The 23,461-nt window shown below is 40.8% G+C and overlaps 1 protein-coding gene across 1 annotated transcript; it reads left to right on the top strand.

Annotated features, from left to right (window-relative positions):
• The first annotated feature begins 590 nt into the window (after positions 1–590).
• Positions 591–22,081, top strand: tshr (thyroid stimulating hormone receptor). The gene is made up of 10 exons (XM_055044133.1): positions 591–1,105; positions 5,980–6,051; positions 7,318–7,392; positions 10,982–11,056; positions 11,450–11,524; positions 11,773–11,850; positions 12,333–12,401; positions 15,694–15,771; positions 18,385–18,573; positions 20,040–22,081. Exons 1-10 carry the CDS (start codon positions 858–860, stop codon positions 21,469–21,471), a joined length of 2,391 nt encoding a protein of 796 aa, XP_054900108.1. The 5' UTR covers positions 591–857; the 3' UTR covers positions 21,472–22,081.
• Positions 22,082–23,461: the final 1,380 nt, after the last annotated feature.

Consider the following 23,461-nt stretch of genomic DNA (forward strand, 5'->3'; position numbering starts at 1 on the left):
GAGGAAGTCTACTATCTTGTAGACTTTCCCTTTTACCTTTTCTATCATTTGTACAGACGTGATCCCGATTGTGGGATGTGTTTTTAAAAGAATGTCATGAGATAGACAAACACAACTATTATATGTTTTTGTGGCATGGAAAGTGTATGATATCTCCATATCTTCCATTTTCCCAAGTCTGAAATTTGTGATATGCATTTGGATGTCATGGCATTGAGTCAAGAATCCTTTAAATTCAATCTATAATATAGTTACATGCACAGTTTGGTAAGGACTAAAATAAAAGCAATACTATAAAAAAAAATGCAACGTAACACAATCTGGCTGAAGAAACACTTTCTCAAATCATTTTTTATCAGTATTAAGTTCTATTTAAATAATTATATTTATCACAATTATAAAAGTAAAATGTTTGTTTGTTGTTTGTTTTTGGTTAGGGTACCATAACCGGCTCTATCCAAGTGTCCCTTGTCCTTTTATATCCGGCCCTGCGGCCACACTAAGCAACAAATACGAAGGCTTTTTTTTTTTTTTTTTTTTTTTTTGCCGACAACGCTACACCGAAGGAGGGGAAACCTGGACGGGTGCATTCTAACTCTTAACTTTTGTAAGTCCACCCTCTCCTGAAGTCGGAGACCACCTCCTAAAACCCACCACAGAGGTGCAGCATCCCTCTTCCCCCCCAAAAAAAACCCAAAAAACAAACCCAAGCCTTCTCAGCTCCTCCAGTCTGGGGGCCCCTGCAAGACACGACGAGCGCTTGGGACTGAATACACCAACCGACAAAAACAACAACAAAAAGGAAATCGCGCAACTTCCAGCAGGTGAAAACAAACAACAACAACAACAAATTAATTATGTTGTCGCGGACATTTGGGAGGCGGGGGACCTGCTCTGACATGGGCTCCTCTCCCAGCCGGCTGCGCCACGGCACGCAGGTGCTAACGTGCGCGCTGCTGGCCCTCGCCGCTCTGCCCGTCAGCGGCGCCGAGCTGCAGCCCTACTCCTGCCCGGTCAGGGGCAACTGCTCCGAGTGGAGAGCTCACACGACCTGCTGCAGTGACATCGATATTCTCCCGAGGTTCCCAGCGAGCACAGAAACACTGTAAGTAGTAGGCGTGCAAACGCGTCTGCAAAAGCCATTCTGCTGTCTCTGTCTTTTTCTTGAATTTTTTTTTCTCCCCTCATGCATTTTGAATGTTAAAAGCGCTCTTAACCCTGAGGTAAAAGAAAAAGAGAGGAAGAAAACCATTACGCTATAATGTTCCATCAAAGTGCACCCACGGGGATTTTAAGGGCCGTCTTTTACTAAGCAGTTATTCTCTTTTCAGGTTTTATTCCGTCCATTGATGTTAAGGCAGATTCAGCTTTTCTAACCTATTTTTCTACTTTCAAATGTCTGAACACGTTTTTTGTTAAAAAAAAAAAAAAAAGCAACATTTTAAGGTAAGATGGCACTGAATAATAAGCTTCAGCATTTGTCACCCTCTAGCTGCAGGAAAACAGGGAAGCCAACTTTCCAATCATCCCATGTTGACTCCTGGAAGGCTGTAGGTGTGTTATTTCTTTTTATTGCATAAGGCTGGCCAGCATTTTTTTTCTCTGACCTACAGAAATTGACCACATGGTGTCGTGTGATTGTCGAAAGAGGAGGAAATCCTGTGTGTTGGTAACATTTCACTGTCTTCCATACAGGGAATTAATATATTGGGAAAAACGACATGAATTAACAGCCAAAGTGTTGCTGATGAGAGTTGCCAGAGAGCTGCAAAAACTCAGTGCACCCTGATTCTCCCCCCCCTTTCCAAAAACAGAACTTCCAGATACACCGAAACAGTAGTAAAATGAATATGAAAATTCATTTTTCAAATCCTGGAACTTCTAGGTCTTCCGGGATTTTCCTGGGCTATTTTCAGACTCGGTATTTTTGCCCATACTTTTCTGCAAAACAGCTCACACACTGATAGCAACTGTCAGTGAGCATCGGTTTTCAAGTCTTGCAACATATTCTTGCAAGACTTGGTTCATTTAAACCAATTTATTTCAGTTTATTTATACGAGGCTAATTCTCAAGGCGCTTTAATAAAAAAGTCAATTATCAAACAATGCAGTCAAGTTTAGTTCATTACTCATTTGATAAAAATGTGCTCCGTCGAAGGAAACCCAGAGGACTGAATCGTATTGATTGCAGCATTCACTCCAGCAATACCTCATACTTGGCATGCATGTGGTGACAGTGGAGATGAAAAACTCCCCTTTAACAAGAAGAAACTTTTAGCAGAACCTAAGCCTGACTCAGACTGAACAGATGTCTGCCACGAGAAACCAGAGTCTACAGACAAAAAGTGAAACAATAGCACTGATCAGATCAGATTTGTAGAGCACAGATCTCTGTAGCTCCTCCAGAGTTGCCACATCCCTCTTGCACTGTTTCTCTGACATATTCTTTTTTTTCCAGCCTTTCAGTTTAGATAGACAGCCATTACCAGTCTTTCTAGAAACTCCTCTTTGTACCTAGCTTTGTACCTGATAAGTCTGCCTGGTCTTCTATGCTATACCTTGCTAACCTATTTCTTGTGTCCTAAAGGTTTTGCTAATTGTTGGAAATCTAAAGACAACCATGAAGCTTCCAAGTTATTACACAGATCCTCCTCTGGCTTGCAATTTGTTTGTGTTGGACTCACTCAGTGCAGCCCCAGTTATAAAGAGGGTTCTCTGCTATGTTGTCATAATCTTCATTCCTGCCTTGTAGTGTCTCGCGGTATCCCTTCATCCCTTCCACAACTCTTTGCATTGCAGCCATCACATAAAATTATGCCCCGATCACTGCTTCAATTCACTGGCCCACATGCCTTGAGTGTCCACTTTAGTTTCCTCACATTCCTGCCCAAAGTTTACCCAGCAACCTCAGGAGAACAAAAGACGCGAATCCATCCCTCAAGCGCTATAAATCTCTCAGGTATAAATATCTGACAAATAAGACTGAAATAGATCACACATTGACTGGCATGTGCCAGGAAATGAAACGCTGAGAATTTGTACTTTGTTGTATTCTTACTGAGGAATAAACGATCCATCCGACACACTGGCCGTTGAGACTTTCATCTGTTAAAATGACATAATTTTGTGAGATTAAGTAATATGTTCATATACACCTAAGGCCATTATTAATTATGAAGAATGTGAAGAGGTAAAATAGAAATTAAGCTCGATTATAGCCAAGATAGCGAGTTAGCTAACATACCTCAAATAGTTCCCAATTCCCTTGCCGAAAATCCAACTTTCAAGACAATTTGTTAGCAACTAGTTAGCTAAAATCAGCAAAACAAACTATATTAATGAGGGAACAATGACAGCACAAATTTTCTCTATGGTGTCTGTCTCTACGACAAGCTGAGCTCTTGTGTATCGTTTATTCTTGGAAATCAGAATTTTGGGCAGATTTTGTTAGCTTGAATTGCTAATAGAATGTAGCTTGGTCACTAGCATAACTGTTAGCAAACCTCACTGGTTTTACGGCTTGTAATTAGGACTTAATTAGACTTTAGAAACAATTTTACGTAAATTGAGTCTGTAGGAAGGATATCTACGGTTAATGTAGGATAATTTCTACTGAAAGGAATATAAAAACTATCTTTCCCCTTATTGGTGACAGAAGTACTTCTTTAAGAAAAGCTCCATCAACAAGTATTCTGACCTAATTACACGGATCCCTTAATGAATCCAGAGGAACAAGTGCAGTAAACCACATGAAAGAAATGTTCAGAACTACTTCAGTAAACCGCTAAGAGGAAAAGCCGTACTTCTTTTTATGGCGTTTAAAGTGGATATGATTTCTTGTAGATGTTTTTCACAGGCCAATAATTATTACTGCCATTCATTGTAAAGATAAAAATATTAAAGACATACTAATTGCAGTCTTGGAAGCTGTGCAATACAATTATTAACATGAACACATTAACCGGAAGAGAAGGATCTGCCGCAGTCGATGGAATGCATTTTTTGCAGAAAAATTTGTGAAAGTGAGTTTTTTTTTAAAGAACGAAATGTGAATGCATGACATGTGAATGTTTTGTTTTGGGGGGTTTTCGGTGAGTGTGCCCTCTACAGTCTGGAGACGTGTGTGTGTGTGTGTGTGTGTGTGTGTGTGTGTGTGTGTGTGTGTGTGTGTGTGTGTGTGTGTGTGTGTGTGTGTGTGTGTGTGTGTGTGTGTGTGTGTGTGTCAGTGCATGCGTGCGTGTGTGCAAGTGCGTTTATCTGTGAAGGTCACTCCATGTGTCACTGCGAGATGTGGAAAGCAAAGCAGTGTACGCTCAAAGGGCGGCGTAGCGTGACACTCTTCTGCGCCTGGACGATGCATTCAGATATAATATTTACCTTTTACAGGACGTTTCTTAAACACCCCGAGAATACCATTTGAAATTAATTCAGTGAGGGGAGAAAAAGTCTCCAAGAGAAAAGGTTGGATAGTTTTATTCTCAGAGCAACCTCTAAATTTTATGACTGGAGTTTGAATTAGATAAATTATGAACTTAGTTTGGCATAGATCCCTAAAAAGTTCTAATTCTGTTTCTATAAGTGACTTTATATAACTCACGCTTTGAAATATTGAATATAGCACACTAAAATGAGACAAATCTCTTAATAAAAACCCTCCCTGGTCAAACTAGTTATAGCACGTTCCATCCTGAAGAATAACTTGTGATAGTTTTCTCCTGAAATCTTTAAGTTTGGGCTAGGCGCACCTCTCCTTACATTCCTGGGGGGGAACTGCATTCTGTTTCCAGCCAGGCTGTTTTGGTGCCAGGATCTGTTCTGTGTCCCTCTGTTTGTGTAAGTTTGTCAGAGCGCGTGCGGAGGGCCGACTACTGACTACTGATCTGCCCACATCGCCCTGATTCAGACCTGTGGTCCAGATCTCGGTTTCTCAATTCATCCATTGATTCTCTGAATAACCAGAGGGACACAAAGAGGCTGGCTTTCAGAAGAGGTGTATTCTACACAATGTCTGTAGCTGAGACAGAATTAACTCTGTCTCCGTGTCCTCGGTGCCAGGAATTCAACATGGCAGATTCACATGTGGCTGCAATCTAGATTCCCAGTTAAGATTCCTAAATCCACCACAAGAAAGTTACCTACCAAGGTCACAATTTTCTTCTTAATATGTCATTTACCTCAAAATAGTGTTCTTTATTTGCCTTTGAATTTCAAAGTTTAGGATTTTGCACGCATTTCATTTGAAAGCAGCTTTATTGTCTGTCTCATAACTACTCAGACACTTTTTTTAACGACCATTTGATAGATTTTGGGTTTGATGTAATATACACTGCGAAGCATCGTTGTGTACTTTTGAGTCACTGTTTATAATGTTAATATTTAGTGTGAGTATTTCTCACACTAAGCTAAACTAAGGTGACACTTGCCTAGTTAAGCTAATAGGCGCCTCAGGCTTTACTTGTCAAACAAAAACATTATTTTGCTAAATTGTGATTGATGTTTTTTATGTTTATACATACAGTCCCACTAAAATGTATTTACCCCATAGATTTTTTTAGACTATTTATCTCAATCAACAGAATGATAAAAAAGAAATGTAACTAAACCCCTTTAATGTCAACGTGAAAACTGATTTCTACACTATAACAGCAATAAAAACATATTTGACTTAAAATATGTGCTTGCATGAATATTCACACCTTTCCCTGTCAATGGGAAACTCCTGCAAAGATTATGAAACATAACATACTGAACTTATTTCTTTCCCCAACTCTTGTCTTTTCCTCTTACGTGACTTTGACGCATCATCTGAAGCGTCTACGTCGACTCTGTGACGGACAGGTTGCCTTTTTGGGGTAACCTCTCCATCTCGCCTCGTGGTTTCTGTAAATGGACACCAACCCTCCTGCCACACTGAACAGGATTAGGCCGGGAGAGAAAATGAACAAAGGATCGATATGTTTTTTTGCTTTCTTTCACCAGATTGCTTTCTGATACCAAACTCTCGTCTATTCCAGCGAATTGTTTTGCCAGCCTGGTCAACATCTCAGGGATGTAAGTGCTTATTTTCCTCTTTTATATGCACATCTATGCAGCTTCACATCTTTTTTTTCTTGCATTCACCTGCTGGTTTTGCAACACCTTACCTTACGACTTATGCCTGCCATGTTTCACCCTTTGTCTCCCCATGCAAGTACAGTATCTGCTCTCTTTTCAGTGTCATTGCTGAGCCCTAATTAAAGCTATCAAAGGTTTTCTTTGCCCGTAAACCACAGCAGGCTTGGACATTCACTGGGGAGGAGCTGTGAGTGTGTGTTGGACTCCCAGTTGGGGAGTATATTTTCTGTTGAAGTAAGACGTGACATTTCAGTGCCCTCAAGTCTTGCTCTTCAGCTGCCTGGTGCGTGTCCAAGAGCCACACGAGTGGAGATGGACTTGGACGAGAAGTTTTCTGTGAGCCTCAAGTGTCTCTAGCTAAAGTTTCTACTTAAGAAAAAAAACTTAAGGGTGGCAGTGTTAGGTAAAATTGACTTTTTTTCTGCTTTACATCATGTCATAATGTTATTCCATCATGAAAAACATACCTGGATTGTTGCTCTGATTCTTTCATGCATGTTTGAGAAATCCTTTAATCTCCTATGGCAACCATTGAGTTGTGCAAAATACCTGGGTGGACCTAGCCCCGCCTTCAAGACGTAGCTCATCCTCAGACCTGCAGTTTCCGAGTTTTCGCTTCCCAGAGCAGCTCTCCCCCATGACTCCCTCCCTCAGTTCCTTCAGACTAGCCTACAGCAATTAGCAACACCTTAGGGTTTGCTAATTGCTGCATTTGCGTTAGTACATCATTATCGACTTATTACTTGGATATGGTCTCAAAACAACAATGTTGTCATTTATCGCAATAAATACTGGGTCAATTTTTTGTCTATCAAAATGTTATTCAACAATTCAACAAAGTGCAGATGCAACCTGCAACTCCAGCCCAGGAGTCAAAGTTCTAACTTTATATGAGCAGCAGAAATCCACAGATCATTTGGGAGAATCTTATGGAACCGTTAGCCATTCACTACAAATCTGCTCTTTACGGAAACACAGCCATATGTGGCACAAAACTATAAGAAGTCATATTAATGTTAGTCAGAAATCATGTGGACAAAGGTTCTCCAGGCAGAAGACAAGAAACCGAACATGCAAATAAAAGCTGCATATTATTTTTCTTATGCTTCACAATCATGCACTACTTTCTGCTGATCTACAACATGAAATCCAAATACATGTTTTGAAGAAAACGGACAATATTTGCTGGATTCTGTCTTCCAGATACATCTATGTGGATAAGAAGCTGCAGCGGCTGGAGAGGCACTCGTTTTACAACCTGAGGAAAATCACCCACATGTAAGTCGCCAACGGGAAAGGGAATGCGCTCTTTATCGATGCCATATTGACTAAACCGATCCATTTGCTCAGTGGAGGGGAACAGAATGCTTCATTTCGAAGGCTGCCTGTGGCTAATGAGAGTCGGTAGCTAATTTCATTAGCCACAGAAGTTGCTGTGGGTTAACGCCACAAATTTAAGGATCCTAAAATAAAAACGGTAATTTGGGGGATTTTTTGATGCTGATTTGCAACAAATCCAGCGAGTTTAACTAAAGTGAGCTATGTTGTTCTTGCTTTCACTCTGAAGCGTGTTATGAGGAGAAGTTAAACAGCAGCTTATATCAGTGAGAGATTTGTGGCTGCACATCTGTCTGAATAAAATATTTTCCACTGGAAGACCTACTTGTTGTTTTATATATATATATAATATATTTTATATATATAAGTGCAGTAAACCGCACTTATATATATATATATATATATATATATATATATATATATATATATATATATATATATATATATATGGTATATATACATAAGATTAGTCGCTGCAAGTTGGAGCACTTTCTAAAACAACAATCTGTGTTAACATATAGGGAGCGTGACTACAGAAATCAAGCTTAAATGACCTAAATCCGCATTTGGCCGACGCTTCCCTCTTAATTGCCCTCGTCTTTCCTTTAAAGCTGCTGAGTTCCAGAGCTCGGCATCACAGTCAGGAGCTGTAATCCAAACTGCCAGCTGAGGGCCGTATCTGGGCTAAGGGGATGTGTGTTTTTGGATTTTCTGGGTCTATTTGCCACTGATTGGTACAATCTAGTGCCATACCTAAGATAATGGGATCTCTCTCAGGTTTCCTTCAGGGTCAGACAAAAATGAATCGTCCTCTTCCTGCCGGCTGCTCCAGGCAGACAGCAGCTGTACATCAAGGTCTGGAGCTGGGGAAAGAAACTCTGAGGGGTTTTTTAAAATTATTTTTTACGCAGTTGTTTAATTTGAGTCATCCATTTCACGAGTAATGGCAAAGCAACTCCTTTTCATTTTCGAGATCTTAGCTTATTGTCACGATTCGCAGGTCTTTGTATTTTGATTCCTTTCTTCGTTGTTTTTTTAATTTATATTGTTCATTCAGTTCGTTTCTCTGTTTATTGTTAGGAAGGTGTTTCCATACAAGCTTGTTCTGTTGTGTTAGCTTCTTAGTTTGTTTTTATTCCTTTCTTTTGTTTTGTCGGTCGCTGAGTGTCAGTCCGGCTCCCTCTGAGTTCATTAGTTTCCCTCTCTCAGTTTTCCTGTTGTCTCCTAGTCACAACTGTAGTAAATTTTCTATGATTGGTTCATCTGATTTCTTTGTCTGATTTCCATTGTCCACAAAATTGCCTAAATTGGTATTCCGAAAATAAATTTGCTTAATGGAAATACGGCAATTCCCACCCCTCTCCCCCTCCCCCCAAAAAAACTCAAGTTTTTCGTCAATTTCTGCTCAGCCGTTTGTTTACTGGCTGTATCCAAATCACAAAATTGCAATTGAAACTCTGTTTTCGCATCATATGAGTCATGTGATCAACAACCAGATGTCACTCTCTGATGTCTTCCTTCCACCACTACCAACAGGAAGTTGTAGAAGAAAGACGCAGTAGCTGAAGATGGTGCTTTACTTCTTACATCTTCTGAGTTGCCTGGACTTTTACAGGTTCTGACCACTGGTCAATCCAATTGTACATAAATGCAGTGTTGTCAGAAAATGATCTTTCTATTCTGGCAAAAGAGAAACTGCACACAAGATGGCAGTGAGCCTTGGCCTTGTTAAGTTAAAAGCCACTCTGGAACCTTCAGGATCTGACTTTCTCCTAAATCAGTCCCTGTTTGTGCCCAGTGTGCAGACGTAGTTTTTCCATTTGTCTGACAAAGATTGGTTGGGTAGAAGATTGACACCCTTATTCCAAGTTGCGCAGCAATCGCGGTACATGGAATGGAAGCCGAAGTGACTCTGAGGAAGATTATTGCCAGGCTGTGGTTTGTGGCCATTTTGAATATAATCTCAAGAGCCACTGGAAAACTGCAGACCAAAATGTAGACTTGACACTTAGTGACATCACACAGAGAAGATTGAAGGGCACACGCCGTTTAGCTTAGGCCAGTGGAGTTCAAGCACGACTTGTGTTCGTCAATAAAGCCTGAATCGACTCGAGGCATTGATTCATCCCACACCTCCAGTGGTACCTTCAAACCCAATGCCCCTGCGCAGGCTTTTCTTCCCCATTATAAGAACACCTAAATGCTCAAACTGTTCACAAATGATGAAACTAAATGTCTGCAATCATGAAACGATTGGAAGGACTGGCATCATTCCACGGCTTCAGAAATCTTCCCTGATATAATGCCTTCTTTGGTAATATTACATTTACTGTGGAGCCTTTAAAGCAAAAATAATTGTTCTTCCATTCAGGCATGTTGACTTCTGTTTTGGGAAAATAAGACAAGGAACTAGAAGGCAACATGCAGAAGAAAAGACTTGGTACTTGATCTGAAGCCAGATCGTGTCAAAAAATACCTAACACTTTGTTCAAATAGCTAAAGCCACTTTTTGCCTTTATTCAAAGTAATCAGACAGAAAATGGGCTGAGAAAAACAGGAAGACATGCAACGAAGGTGCAACAGATCTGTTGAGGACAAATAGCGTCCGTATGGTCCCCACTCTACCGCCACGCCACGTGTTGCCGCAAACTGCTAAAAACATCCATAACATGTTCGATGATGGTAAAACATGTTCCAACTTTTTTTCAAGCCACCAACATAGCAATTTATTTTAGTATGTCGCTGTTTAATTCAGGCATGAAATTTACCATTGTTCAGTGCTAAACAATATTTTCCAATGAAAAACGACACCACTTAATCCCATTGGTTGGACATGAAATACCATGAAATACATGAAATACAAGAAAGAAAAAAGGTGACTTAGGTTTTATATATATATATATCTCAAGGACGCCCCCCCAGTCCATGCTGCCCTGGGAAGAAGCCAATGGATACACCCACTGATAACTGATGGAACTTAAAGGCTTTTTTATTATTATTATTATTTTTACTTTTTAGGTTTGGTTTGTCTTTATTTATTACTCATTGGCAATATGCACACTTTTATGCCTTTGAACCTACTTGCAGTCATTGTTTTAACATTTAATATCCTCTGCAGCTGGGAATATCCTTCACATTTTAATAGTGGCAAAAGATCTTTACTATACTACTAATTGTTAAACAGTCTTGTCATATTCATATTTTTGAATTGAATATGATTTTAAGAAGTGAAATCAACAGCCAGACGTGAATAAATCGTAAAATAAATCTGCTGTCCCAAAGGCCACATGGCTTCAGTCAGCGTTTGCTCTGTTTGGGCGACATGAGAAATATGCTAATTAAACACTAATTTGCCTGTTTCCAGTGCGGGTTTTTCCCTCTTGGATGTCGGGGCTGACATCCAAGGGAGGATGCCAATTTTCAGGATCTAAAACCAAAAATTAGGCTCGGCCGCCTCTTGATTAGACGTGTAATTAGGTCATTTAATGAAACATATTTCTAGTTTCTGAAGCCTCTTTTTGTTTTTCAGAGAGATTCGGAACACAAAAATGTTGACGTATGTGGATCCAGAAGCTTTTAAGCATCTCCCGAACCTCAAGTACCTGTAAGTATTCTCAGAGGTTACTGGAACTGAAAACGTTCTTTAGATTTTTTCTTTCATTTTTTTTTTAAGTGGCCTTCTGTGGAGTCCCTATTAGTATTCAGAGTTGTCTCACGTTGGAGAAACAGAGAAACGTTCTGACTGGAAATAGTCGTCTCAAAGCAACTCGTTTCTAAAATGGAATATTTATTTATAATGATACCAATCTCAAAACTACAGGATCATTTTCAGATATACACGATGGATCGTGTATATCATCAAAAATGAAGCGAAAAAATATAAATATTTGAATGTGTTTCCTAATGGCTGTCAGTTGTGCTACATTGATGTGTTTAAATCTGTATTTTTGGACTTTGTATTATGACCCTTTTTTTCTCTCACTCTTTTGTAATTCAGGGGGATTTTGAATACTGGCCTGACTTTCTTTCCTGCTTTACACAACATCCTCTCAAACGACATGAACTTCATACTGTGAGTTCAGAAGGTTTTCCTAGACAATTCTTCTACCATCGGCCAGTTTTGGTCACATGAACCTGGAGTTTCGTCTCCATTTGCATTTGTGTCCTGGAACGTCGCCTCCAATCCCATTGACCTCATGCTTTTTGATAAATGAACTGCAATTCCTCCTTCGTTGTCCGAATCTTAATTCCCAGAAGTAGCTCTTCCTCTTATTTGTTGCATATTTCATTTCTTCTCTTTTCTTTTCATCTCGTCTGCAGGGAAATTGTTAATCATCCCTCCATTACCGAGATCCCGGCCAACTCATTCCAGGGCATCACGAGCGAGTTTCTGACAGTGTGAGACATTTGCACGCCACCAACAGCAACTATATGTCCAAACATCTGTATTAGAACAAAAGAATATGGAGAAAACACCCAGCAAAACAAATATAAATACGGAGATAAAATACTGTAAATACTTAAGGAACTAAATCCGGCCAAATCCTTAAAATAGGCCCTTCAAGAAACGCTGAGCTTGACCTCACTTTAAAAACACGTTGAAATCCGACAACAAAAACAAGTACACAGACGTTCGCTCATGTTCCCGTGTGTGAGTGTAGAAGTGTGTGGGAAGCGAGCTGAGTGCTTGGTGTAAAAGCCACAAAATTACACAGACGGTTTTACTCCAAAGTGAGAAATAAGTCGATTCCTCTGAGCTCGGCTGGTAAAGACGAGACAGATCGGCGAGGCAGATGGAAAGTATTTACATCCAAGAACATTTATTATACCACTTTCAGTGTTTTTTTTTTTTTAATATGGAGCTTTTTTTTTTTACCCAGAATGCTGTATGGAAACGGCTTCAGAGAGATACGGAATCACGCCTTTAACGGGACAAAGCTGGATCAAGTGTGAGTATTTACGTCGTTGTGTAACAGGATCACGTTTTTCATTTGCTTTATCTTACTTCTTGTATTAATTTATATGAATCGGTTTCAGGGAATTTCTTTTTATTCAGCTTTTATTTATTATGAACACTCCAAAGATTTTTTTTTTAGAGAGAATCAAAGTGCCCATTAAATAACTTTCATCCATTTCAAGTGCATCAGCGCACAGACCGGTGTGCATTTCCATCAAATCGGACAAAAAACTAAAGTAATTCACCCTTTACATTCGATTGATGTTTTCTCATCATTTTAGTTTTTTTTTTTTTTTGGTGTATTGAGAATGGTGCTAACTGTGGCTCAGCTTCTTCGATTAGATTTAAACCATTTCAGGCAAAGTCATGGGTTCAACGCGCCTTAACTGAAATAACAGAGTGTCGTCTTAATTCAGGGAATTTCACTGAAGCTTGTTATTTTTCAAAAGGTTTGCGTTGCCTTTTTACGCCAACTTGTGCATGGAGCACTGGTTCTTTGTGCGTACGCAAGCGTTTATACATGAGGTCCCTGGTGTGTCTCTGATGACGTTTCCATGGACTTCTTTTCGTGTGCATTTTAAGTATTGCTGTCGAAAAGAAACGTCCAAATTCAAAATAATGTCCTCAATGTCTTTCTGCACAGCCTGGATGATTCACTACAAGTACAATAGATGGAAACACAATTAAATTTAGTTGTTTGTTTTTTTTTGCAACATTTTAAACACTTTCTTAAAATTTGCATGACAAATTGGATTGATTCACTACAAGTACAAGCTTCCTAGCTGATTGCATTTGGTTTTATTTTGACTATAATGTCAAACCTGATATAAAAAAAAAAAAATAAGCCATTTACAAAAAGCTAAATATGCAGCGTCTCAGCAAATGTGTGTGAGAGATTAAGAGGTTAAAGTTATGGGCTAATCAAAGTATGATAGGGAGAGATTAGGAGATTTCTCTCATCACAGAGATAAACAACTACAGAAGTCTGAAGAAAGTTCCTGGCGCGAAGGCCAGGGGCAGATGCCAGACGTGGTTTCCCGTCATTGTCACGCTCTTGGGGTGGCTTCAATGGTCGCAACCGCGTGGACAAAATATTACGTTTTGAGTTCATAAATACTACCTTGAAGTCTTGCATTGATTTTTATCAGGAGGAAAACACTGTCAAGAATTTGAAAATGTGTATTTTGTGTAGATAATTTAGAATTTGAGCTAATAAGTTGTCAGACATTGACCCTTTGAAAAGCAAAGAGCAGAAAAGAACTATCCAGAATATTAAATAGCGTTAAAATCAAAAACTTAAACTTCAGTACAACACATGGTACATAAATGCAGTTCAGCATCACTACTCTGAATCTCCATCATACACGCATTCCAACTTTTTGATTTTTGGGGTTTTAGTTCTTCCATCTTGTCCAGAATTGCATTAAATATCATTTTGCTTGGATTAAGCCACCCCTGACATCTGGGATGTGTGTTTACTTACCCAGAATTTTACAATGAAAGCAAAAGGATCAAAGCCAGTTCTCTTTGACCCGTCTCATATATACTTCAAAATGCCCGTGTCCAGCCCTTGATTAGACAGGAGGAATTTTTTGTGTGGAGAAAGAAAAAAAAAAATCCAAGAGTGGCTAACAAGAAGACCAGTGAAAGAGATCTCCTCTAACATACACAGAGTGAGATCCGTTCTTACGATGGAGGAAATCCATCATGTCACTATTTCTCTTATTTTTGCTTCTTTGTTGTTTTTTTGGTCACGCTCAAATGTTTCAGATCATCAAACAAATTCTATAATCAGACAAAACTGATTACAGAATCAGAATAAATACAACCTTTTGTTTCAAATAATGATGTCATCACGAATGAGAAGAAAAAGACGACGTACAAATCAATAAGTCTCAGTGTGAAAATGTAGCTAGCAGTCTCTTGTAAAATCATAAATTAATACTAATTGACGACATAGTTTGGTTTGACTTCACCAGACACACCCAAACTTGTAGAAACAAGGAATCACATGGCCCAGGTCAGTTTGCTTTGCTCAAACTTTAGTTAATTCGTCTAAAAAATCCAATTCATTTGGGGAGATGTGAACACGTAAGCGATCTGTGATGCGGACCTAAAGAGCAAACTCTGATCTGCCTAGAAACCCAGGTCTCGGTTCGGTTGAGTTGAACTCTGGCGCAGTTCAAATGCATATCTGAATGCCAGGCGGACCGGCGGCCGCTCCAAAAGCAGTAAGTGAATTACAGTAAGTGAATTATAGTGCCAAGCATCCTGGATAAATATTACAAAATCAAACGCAAGAGTGTAGCTAAAGAAAGAAATTGCTTGTCGTCTTTTGCAAAAGACAAAAAAGAAATACTACAACCGCTAAAATTGGATGCAACTCCATCTTTGTTTACATTTCTTGAAGAAGGAAGTTGCGCTCAGTGTCTTCGTCAGAGGTTTTCATGTCGTTTCCTTCAGTGGTTCTTGCTGCAGCGCCACCCCGGGTGAGGAGGTGAACAGCTTCTTCGCTCAGTTTGGATCGTTTGATGTAGTGCAGTGTGAAATCGAACTGCACCAGCTGTAACAAGAGTTGCAATTTTGGTCTCCAGTTGAACCAAGTTCCTATGGCAACATATTTAGCATCTACTCAGGTTAACTTTGTCTGATATTAAAAAGTGGAGATCAGAAGCATTTAAGTTTTACTAAAAAAAGCAAAAATATTGTGAGACACTCATAAGGAAGCAGAAACATACTCTTTTTTCTTCCCCCCCATCCACCTTTCACCCTCTGGTCCAGGGACCTACATGTTTTGGATATGAGATATTAGTGATATTAAATTAAGACCAGTTCCTCATTTTACAATCCCAACACTGTCCTCGTGTCTTTGTAAGAGTCCAATTAAAGCACTGGTCTGCAACTAGTGAGTCTTACCACCCGGGTGTTTGTGTTGGGAGTCTGATTTCCTCTGAGTGAAGAAGCGATCCGAGCACGGCTTGACCAAGATAAACACAGCCCTCCGCTGGTCTATTATTCTAATTAGATTTAAGGGATTTGGGGAGATGCATCTGAAGGTGCTCCACGTTTAAGGAGAACACCTTCGTATCTTTGCATTTCCATTTAGAGTCAATAACACGCGGTGAGTCGATGAGACCTTCATCTGCCATGTTTCGCTCGTCTGATTTAGAGAAAATAAACAGGAATGTGGAGTGATGAGGCTTGCGAAAATATTATGGCACGCGGGACAGAAATACGCAGCATGTCTTCTTCTCCTGTGAATTTCTGTGCTCTCTTTTGTCCAGCGACCTGCACAGAAACGTGTTTTTGACCAGGATGGACGGCCGGGCTTTTGCAGGGACCATCAGCGGCCCAACACTTCTGTAAGTAACCAGCCAGCATCAGAAAGTCAAGTGTTTGTATCAAACCTGTCGCAATAAGCTTTTGATCTCGAAATCGTGCGTTGAATAAAAATGAGCGCAATCATTTCCATTGAGATGATTTATATTTTATGAAGAGCAGTTTTGCTTCCCAATCCATTTGACTTTTGGCTTCGGTTGTGTGTGGTTTGTAGTTCAGTTTTATTTATTGTGTTTTATGTTGGATATTTAAAATGTCTTCCAGTTCAAGTGTGAAGCATTATTTACACATTTAAAGTTGAGCTGTCTTTTAGAGATTGGAACTTGCGTTATTATCCCATTATCAGTACTTGACAATAGTCTCAAAACAACAACATGGCAAACAAAAAACACATTGAACAAGTACAAATAAGTACAGCGTGTGTATTTCTGCATAGAAAACAGCGGTAGACATTTTACAAAAATATTGGCGCAAACAACAGTATGAAAGCTATTTGGAATAATAAAACGGCAAATAAAACAGAGTCATAAAGGCTTGTTGAGTTTTGTTGGCAACAGTAATGGTTATAAAGTAAAAAACCTTCTTAGAGGAAGGATCTGAGGTAACGCTCTTTTTGTGCACCCCGGATGCAGCAATCTGCAGTTTTTCCTTTGACCTGATTTGTAAGTTAAACATGTGACAAATATCCTCACATTTTATGCCAAGTTTTGAAGAAAACTCCCGAGAAAGCGTCGCATTGCCTCTTGCTTTGCTTTGTTCATGCGACATTTCGTCTTGTTTTATTCGAAGGTGTTTTCAGAAAAAAAATAAAAATTCCCATACTCTTTCACTCTCAAATGTGGCAAACGAATAAAAAGCTAACTATTACCCCTGGTCTGGTAATTATTCACACTGTGTCAAGTTTCTGTGAAAATTCATCAAAGTCCTTCTTCGTGCTACGCGGGCCAGACGAGAGATGCCTGCAGGACGGGATAAAGTAAAAGATCTTTCCCCCACAGCTGCGATGGTGTGGCTGGGAAATCTGACACGCATTGTGTGCAAACGTGATGAAGAAAGTTCAGCCGGCCATTGCTGTTATTTTCTGCTCTCCTTTCTTACTGAAGCATCCTCGATGACATGACCGCTTAGTCTTGGCCGCATCTTATCCGGTTCGGTAAACAGATTTGCACGCAGGTCGGTTACCTCTGTCCCACGGAGGAACATGTCCTGAGTGAGGTCACCTTCATGAGGTCATGAGTTAAACATCTGGAAATGACAAAATCAGACCTACACTAGAATCTGCGCTGCCTCACACAATGAGCCCCGTGGGAGGAAAGGAGAGCAGAGGACGGAGAAGTGTGTGGAAATGGGACAGCAAAAAAATAGGACAGTCTCTTCGAAAATATGCAGAGCTGTGTCTTTATTTTATCAAATTAATCATTAAGTAGTTAAGATGTGTGAAGGAAACTGAACAAAATGCAATAGAGAGCTTGGAGTCTTGGAAGGTGCCGGTGCAGTTGCCAATCCCATGCATGTCTCTGTCCTTAGCGAAGTTGGCCTGACTTTGGAATGATGGCTTAATAAATACCAAATATAATTTCTGAAAGATGAAGGAGGAGATGATGAGGAGTTCATTTAAGGAAACAGATGGAGACTATTGTTTGGGCCGTCACTGAGCCCTCTGGACTCACCATGACCTCATCGCCCTGCATGGTGATGGGTCTAGACCTCCACTGTCACGACTTGGAGTGTTTTCACATCTGATAGTCCAGTAGACTCGGTTCGATTGGGGACAAGGTCACATTTTTATCTGGTGTAGTTGGTTTTGTTTGTCACTTCACCGTGTCAATCGATCCAAACTCTTTAAAGAACCCGTTCCCCCATGTCGACTGTGGCGACGCTGCACCAAGAACCACTGAAGAAACAATCGGGTAATTTTGTTTGTAGAGTCTACTGAGAAAAGAACTGCATCTCCATGAAGGATTTTTTTAACAACTTTTGTGTTAGATTGTGTGCTTCCGAACAGCTTCTTACGATACTTTTTGCCTTTTTTGACAGATTGGACAATCTTTGCCCTATCCAACGTAAAACTGAGTTGTCCCCGTTGCTAATTATCACTAAATGTTGTCAACTTTAATATCTAAATGATACGCAAATAGATAAATTACACTCTTTAAATTAATCAATGTTGCTATAATACCTTGTGAAAAATCAGCTTCTCCATAAACTCTTAATGTGACGCAAACAAAAAGTAAAAATGCACAGCGGTGCGTGAACAAAGATATTGATCATAATGGACTGTTATTGTTCTCAGCCAAACTTGGCAGACTTTCATTGTGTAATTTTCCCTTAAATGTTTTGAATGAGTTCCCTATTGAGCTTCTTGATACTGTTAAGAACAAGATTCCTGCATGCTGGGTTTTTTTGCACCGTCGTGCAAAAGAAACTGTAAACAATCGGTTGCTTTTGACGTAAGAAAACCACCGTTGATTGGTTACCTCGGGTCGTGTCACCATGTGAAATTGAACACAGCGATATGTGCTGTTTTAATTTGTCAGTTGCGCAACACATCACATCTTCTACCTCAAACCACTACTCGTTCTCCGGGCATCTTGTGTGGTTATTGTCAGGTGATCTAATCCGTCTGCTGCTTTCAGAGACGTCTCCCAGACAAGAATCACATCGCTGCCCTCCACAGGCATGGGTTCCCTGCGGAAGCTGAAGGCGCGCGACACCTGGTCCCTCAAGAAGCTGCCGCCCATCAAGGCTTTCAAGCACCTCACCACAGCTGATCTCACCTACCCGAGCCACTGCTGCGGCTTCAAAAACCTCAAAAAGAAACGGGGGTGAAGTTTTTTTTTCTTTTTTTCTTAAAATCAGCTCTGTTGATGGAGGCTGAAACGTGAGGGAAGCGGGGGTGTCAGAAGTGTGTGCATGTGGCGTAGGGTTGGATGATCTCCCACAGTGAGTGGGAGGCTGCTGCACTTGTAAAGTGTGGATCTTGGCAGGGATTGAATCAACTCTCTGAAGCCTTTACCTATAGCTCCTCGCATCGCTCCCATAATTAGTGTCACTCTCTGGTGTTATTGGAGGGAAAAAAACACGGTTGAGTCACATAATGATTCCAAAAACAGAAGTCCTCCGTCTTCATCTGTATATGTAAACGGGCTAATAGCCCACTTACCGCCCAGCAGGGCAAACGACGAGCTGCATAAAAACATATCCACTGAGATCAACAGAGAGTAGTACATAACCGGGAAGTAGAAGGAAAATATAAACATCTGAAAAGTGCGGCATGCCTTTTTATTAAGCCCGCTGTACTTGGATTCCCCAATATAAAATGCAGTGCTACTTAGACATTTGCAATTTGACTTCAGAATAAATCCAGATTTGCCTTCCTGCACAGTTTCACTCAATTCTCATCTTCCTTCATTGCACTGTCTGGGATTTCTCCCATTGAGCTCAATTTCTCTAGTTGAATTTCAGCCAGGCCAATCAGGGCTTGGGAATGATGACGACAGTTTCCTGTATCATTTCAGAATTGTGGTCTGTCTGTAGTTTTAGCAGTCGACTCTGTTAAGTCCATGTTGATCACGCTTCCAAATATCCAACAATTAAAGTTGGAACAGGAGGAATGTTCAAGACATTATTGCTGGAAAACGTTGATTGGCTCCTCTCTTTACAATGGAGGATGGTTGTTTACTGTGCATGTCATTTTCAGTAAGCTTCATAACCGCTGTAGCATTTCATACACCACAGCCAAACATTAGTGATTGGGTAAATTAAGATTTTGGTGTTTAACTGAATCTTAATTCAGTCCACACCTCCAGGAAGCAATCTTTTTTCAGTGAGGGTGTTCAGATCCTTTGGTTGAAGCAAAGCATAGAACATTGAGCTATCAATGAAAAACGCTATAAGAAATTTGTTTCACGGTTTGCTATAGGCCATGTGAAGGAAATATAAAATGCAAAGGTGGTCCAATGAAATGAGAGAAAATTTTAACTTTTTAGGCCTTTGGCACAAAACCAACACTCCATTCTACCTTGGACTCCGTGAGAAAACATGATGGTGGCGACATCATGCTGTGTTGAGGGGATGGTTGGAGTTACAATGGGATGGTTTTCATCACCTCATATTCATGGGTACATTTGCTTTACTTGTGTGGATGTATCACAAAAAAGTTGATGCAGATCATGGCTTTAAGTGTGTGGTTGAAACACAAGAAAATGTGGAAACATTTAAGATTGCTGGGTTATTTGGAACATTATTTACTGAGCCCAGTCTTATTGAATTCTCTGTTTGTGTTTCCCAGCTTTTTGGAGTACATCATCTGTAACCTAACCGCTTTCTATGACCACTACCACAAGCGCTCTGTGGGACCCCTTGACACGCCAACTCTTCAAGGAGACAGAGTCATGGAAACCTTTCCGGAGCAGAGAAACGAAGGTCACGAAGAGCCACAGAAGGACTGGAGAAGAGGAGACTTCCACGGCAACCTTTACTATCATGCCTACTTTGCAGGCCAGCCAGACGAGGAAGTGGGCTTCGGAGAGACCCTCAAGAACCCCCAGGAGGACAACAGCCAAGATTTTGACAGCCGTTATGATTATGTGGTGTGCGAGGAGGGAGGGGAAGTGGAGTGTGCACCGGTGCCCGATGAGTTCAATCCCTGTGAGGACATTATGGGCTTCGGCTTCCTTCGAGTGTCTGTGTGGTTTGTGAGCTTGCTGGCTGTTTTGGGGAATGTGGTAGTGCTCCTGGTGCTGCTCACCAGCCACTACAAGCTCTCAGTCTCTCGTTTTCTCATGTGCCACCTGGCCTTCGCCGATCTTTGCATGGGGATTTACCTGCTGCTCATCGCCTCCGTGGACCTCCACACCCGCTCTGAGTACTTCAACCACGCCATCGACTGGCAGACAGGCCCCGGTTGCGGACTTGCCGGGTTCTTCACAGTCTTTGCCAGCGAGCTGTCCGTTTACACCCTGACAGTGATCACACTAGAGAGGTGGTACGCCATCACCTTCGCCATGCGGCTGGACCGCAAACTCCATCTACACCACGCAGCGGCCATAATGGTGGCTGGCTGGGTGCTCTGCCTCCTTCTCGCTCTACTGCCACTGGTTGGAGTGAGCAGTTACCAGAAGGTCAGCATCTGCCTCCCAATGGACACTCAGTCCACTGCAGCTCAGGTCTATGTCTTGCTGGTGTTGGTCCTAAACATTCTGGCTTTCTTTGTCATCTGTGCCTGCTACTTTAAGATCTACTGTACAGTCCACAACCCCCAGTACCACTCTGGATCCAAGGACACCAACATTGCCAAGCGCATGGCTATCCTCATCTTCACTGACTTCTTATGCATGGCTCCCATTTCCTTCTACGCCATGTCGGCTGCTCTGAACCGACCTCTTATCACCGTTTCCAACTCCAAGATCTTATTGGTGCTCTTTTACCCGCTCAACTCCTGTGCCAATCCATTCTTGTATGCCATATTCACAAAGGCCTTCAGAGGGGACATATTCATTCTCCTCAGCAAGGTAGGACTGTGTCAGCAGCAGGCACAGCTGTTTCGAGGCCAGACCGTCTCGTCGAAGGGCAGCAGTGGGAATTCTCTGGTGCGGAGGGAAAAGGTTAGGAAAAGCAGAAGCCTCAGACAAGAAGAGGTACCCATCAACCTGAAGAGCCTGTCCAGACAAACCTATCACCCAGGAACCACACCTGACGATAACCAAGACCTGGACACGTGAGCTGACCATCAGCCTGAGGAAGAAAAGTCAAGAAAGGTTCATTTTGATGAAGCCTTGAAATAGTTCTGGTCAGATCTGATAAAGTATTAATCAGAAAGCTCAGTAATCTGCGACAGACCCTGTTTATGGAATTTCAGTCACTATGAATTTAATTAAATGCTATCCAAGTTGTAGTCCCCTGTATTTTAATAGCATTTGTAGTACACCCCTGAAAGTATTTACTAAGTAAAATAGAAAAGCATAGACAAAAGTTTCTTTCTTCTATATTTAGCATAGGTTATATATTACAAATCAGATTAATTTGAGCTATTTGAAATCCATGATTTGAACGTATATCGTCTTCAACTGCCTGCTGCCTCAGTGACGATCAACTGTGGAAACTTCATACATGCACCATTTATTTAAAGTATGGGACAATAGTTTTATTTACCATCATTCACAACTCTGTAGATTATAAAAAACAATACAACAGCCACAGAAAAACATATGGATTTTGTCCATATTTTAGCCTATGCTTCTTCTGGGAAATTGAGTCTGTGCTTTAATTTGATGTTTTAAAGCAGATACAAGTGTTCAACAGTGTGCATAAGTCTTTGGAAACCTTGTTTTAGTGGCATGTGTGGATAATAATAAAGTACTTATTCACTTCTGTTCTTCATAGTATTGAATTTTGTGGAATGTAATTCTATATGGGAGCTTTTTGTTTGCTGATTCAGCTTACAGCAGTGCAACGATACAGTTGAGTTAAAAATCATTCATACCCCTGGCGTAGTTAGGCTTAAAGTAATCTTTTAAGTTTAACAGCATGTTTCTATGGGCAGGAAGCAATACGGATGCTTTGGCGTGGCCCAATCGGAGCCTTGACTTGAATCCGCAGAGGATTACATGATGGCAAGGAGGCTTTCTAACTTTTAAAGCGACGAGTGAAAATAGAACAAAATCAAGCGAGAGATATAAGGTGAAAACATAAACAGAAAAGACAAAAGTGTTATGGAAAGCAACAACAAAGGAGAGACTGTGGAAGTGTGTCTGAAGACAGGGACACTTTCGTCTAAGAGGGCACACATGAAAGCAACCACATCCCCAAAGCCCATTATGCGTGTGAAGCACAAAACCTGCACAATGTACCTTACCCACAGAAATGCTAGCCACATGCACGTCATGCACAACAGAAACCACAATGTTGCACCTGAGGGTCAGTTTCTGAGAGTGTATATAAACTGCTGGCATTAACTGTAGCTGTTGACGTTTAGGGAAAGTTGTGAAGGTTTTGGAGGGAGTCGTCCTTCATTCCTCCAGCGGCCTTGTTCAATATACCAGTAACTCTTAACGTGAAAGCAAACTCACCATCCTTGACAGTTGATACAGACTTCTTAAGTTTAAAAGCCTCACATTGACTCCAAATTTTTTCATTCGGCCATTAAACCTTTTACCAGAAATGATTTGGCCCGGCCTTGTGGGCTGCTGGGAATGTAATTCAAGTTTCAAGATTTTAGTTATGGAGTCGGGGATTCTTTCTTGGGCTACGCCCTCTCAGCCCATGTTGATGGCAAGTTAACTTCACTGTGGACAGGGACACTGGTGGGACAATAGCCTTGCTGGATCCCTGATTTTTTGTGGACACCAAAAGCAATTTCTCTTCATCAGATGTTGAGAGTTTGGGAGAAACGATTGTCCAACTGGACAATGATTCAATCGCACATCCAAGCTGGTTTTGGAAAGTGAGTGCATATTTGGCTTTCTGAATGTGTGGTCAAAGCTTTGACCACAAAATGAAATTTATGAACTACCCCTAAAAGCTGAGGTTGCTAAATGTGACACATTACTAAACCTAAATGACCCAAAATCATAAAACTGGAAGGTTTAGTTTTAATAATAGAAGTCACATCAGCTCACGGCAATCAGTACTTGAGTAAGACTGTACAATTTCTAACAAGGCGTCTATATTTTCCACGTCTTCCAATCAGTCACTAAAAGCAGTCCAGCATTG

The sequence above is a fragment of the Poeciliopsis prolifica genome, unplaced genomic scaffold (assembly GCF_027474105.1).
Source record: "Poeciliopsis prolifica strain line A6 unplaced genomic scaffold, Auburn_PproV2 SCAFFOLD020, whole genome shotgun sequence".
In the NCBI taxonomy this organism is placed as follows: Eukaryota; Metazoa; Chordata; class Actinopteri; order Cyprinodontiformes; family Poeciliidae; genus Poeciliopsis; species Poeciliopsis prolifica.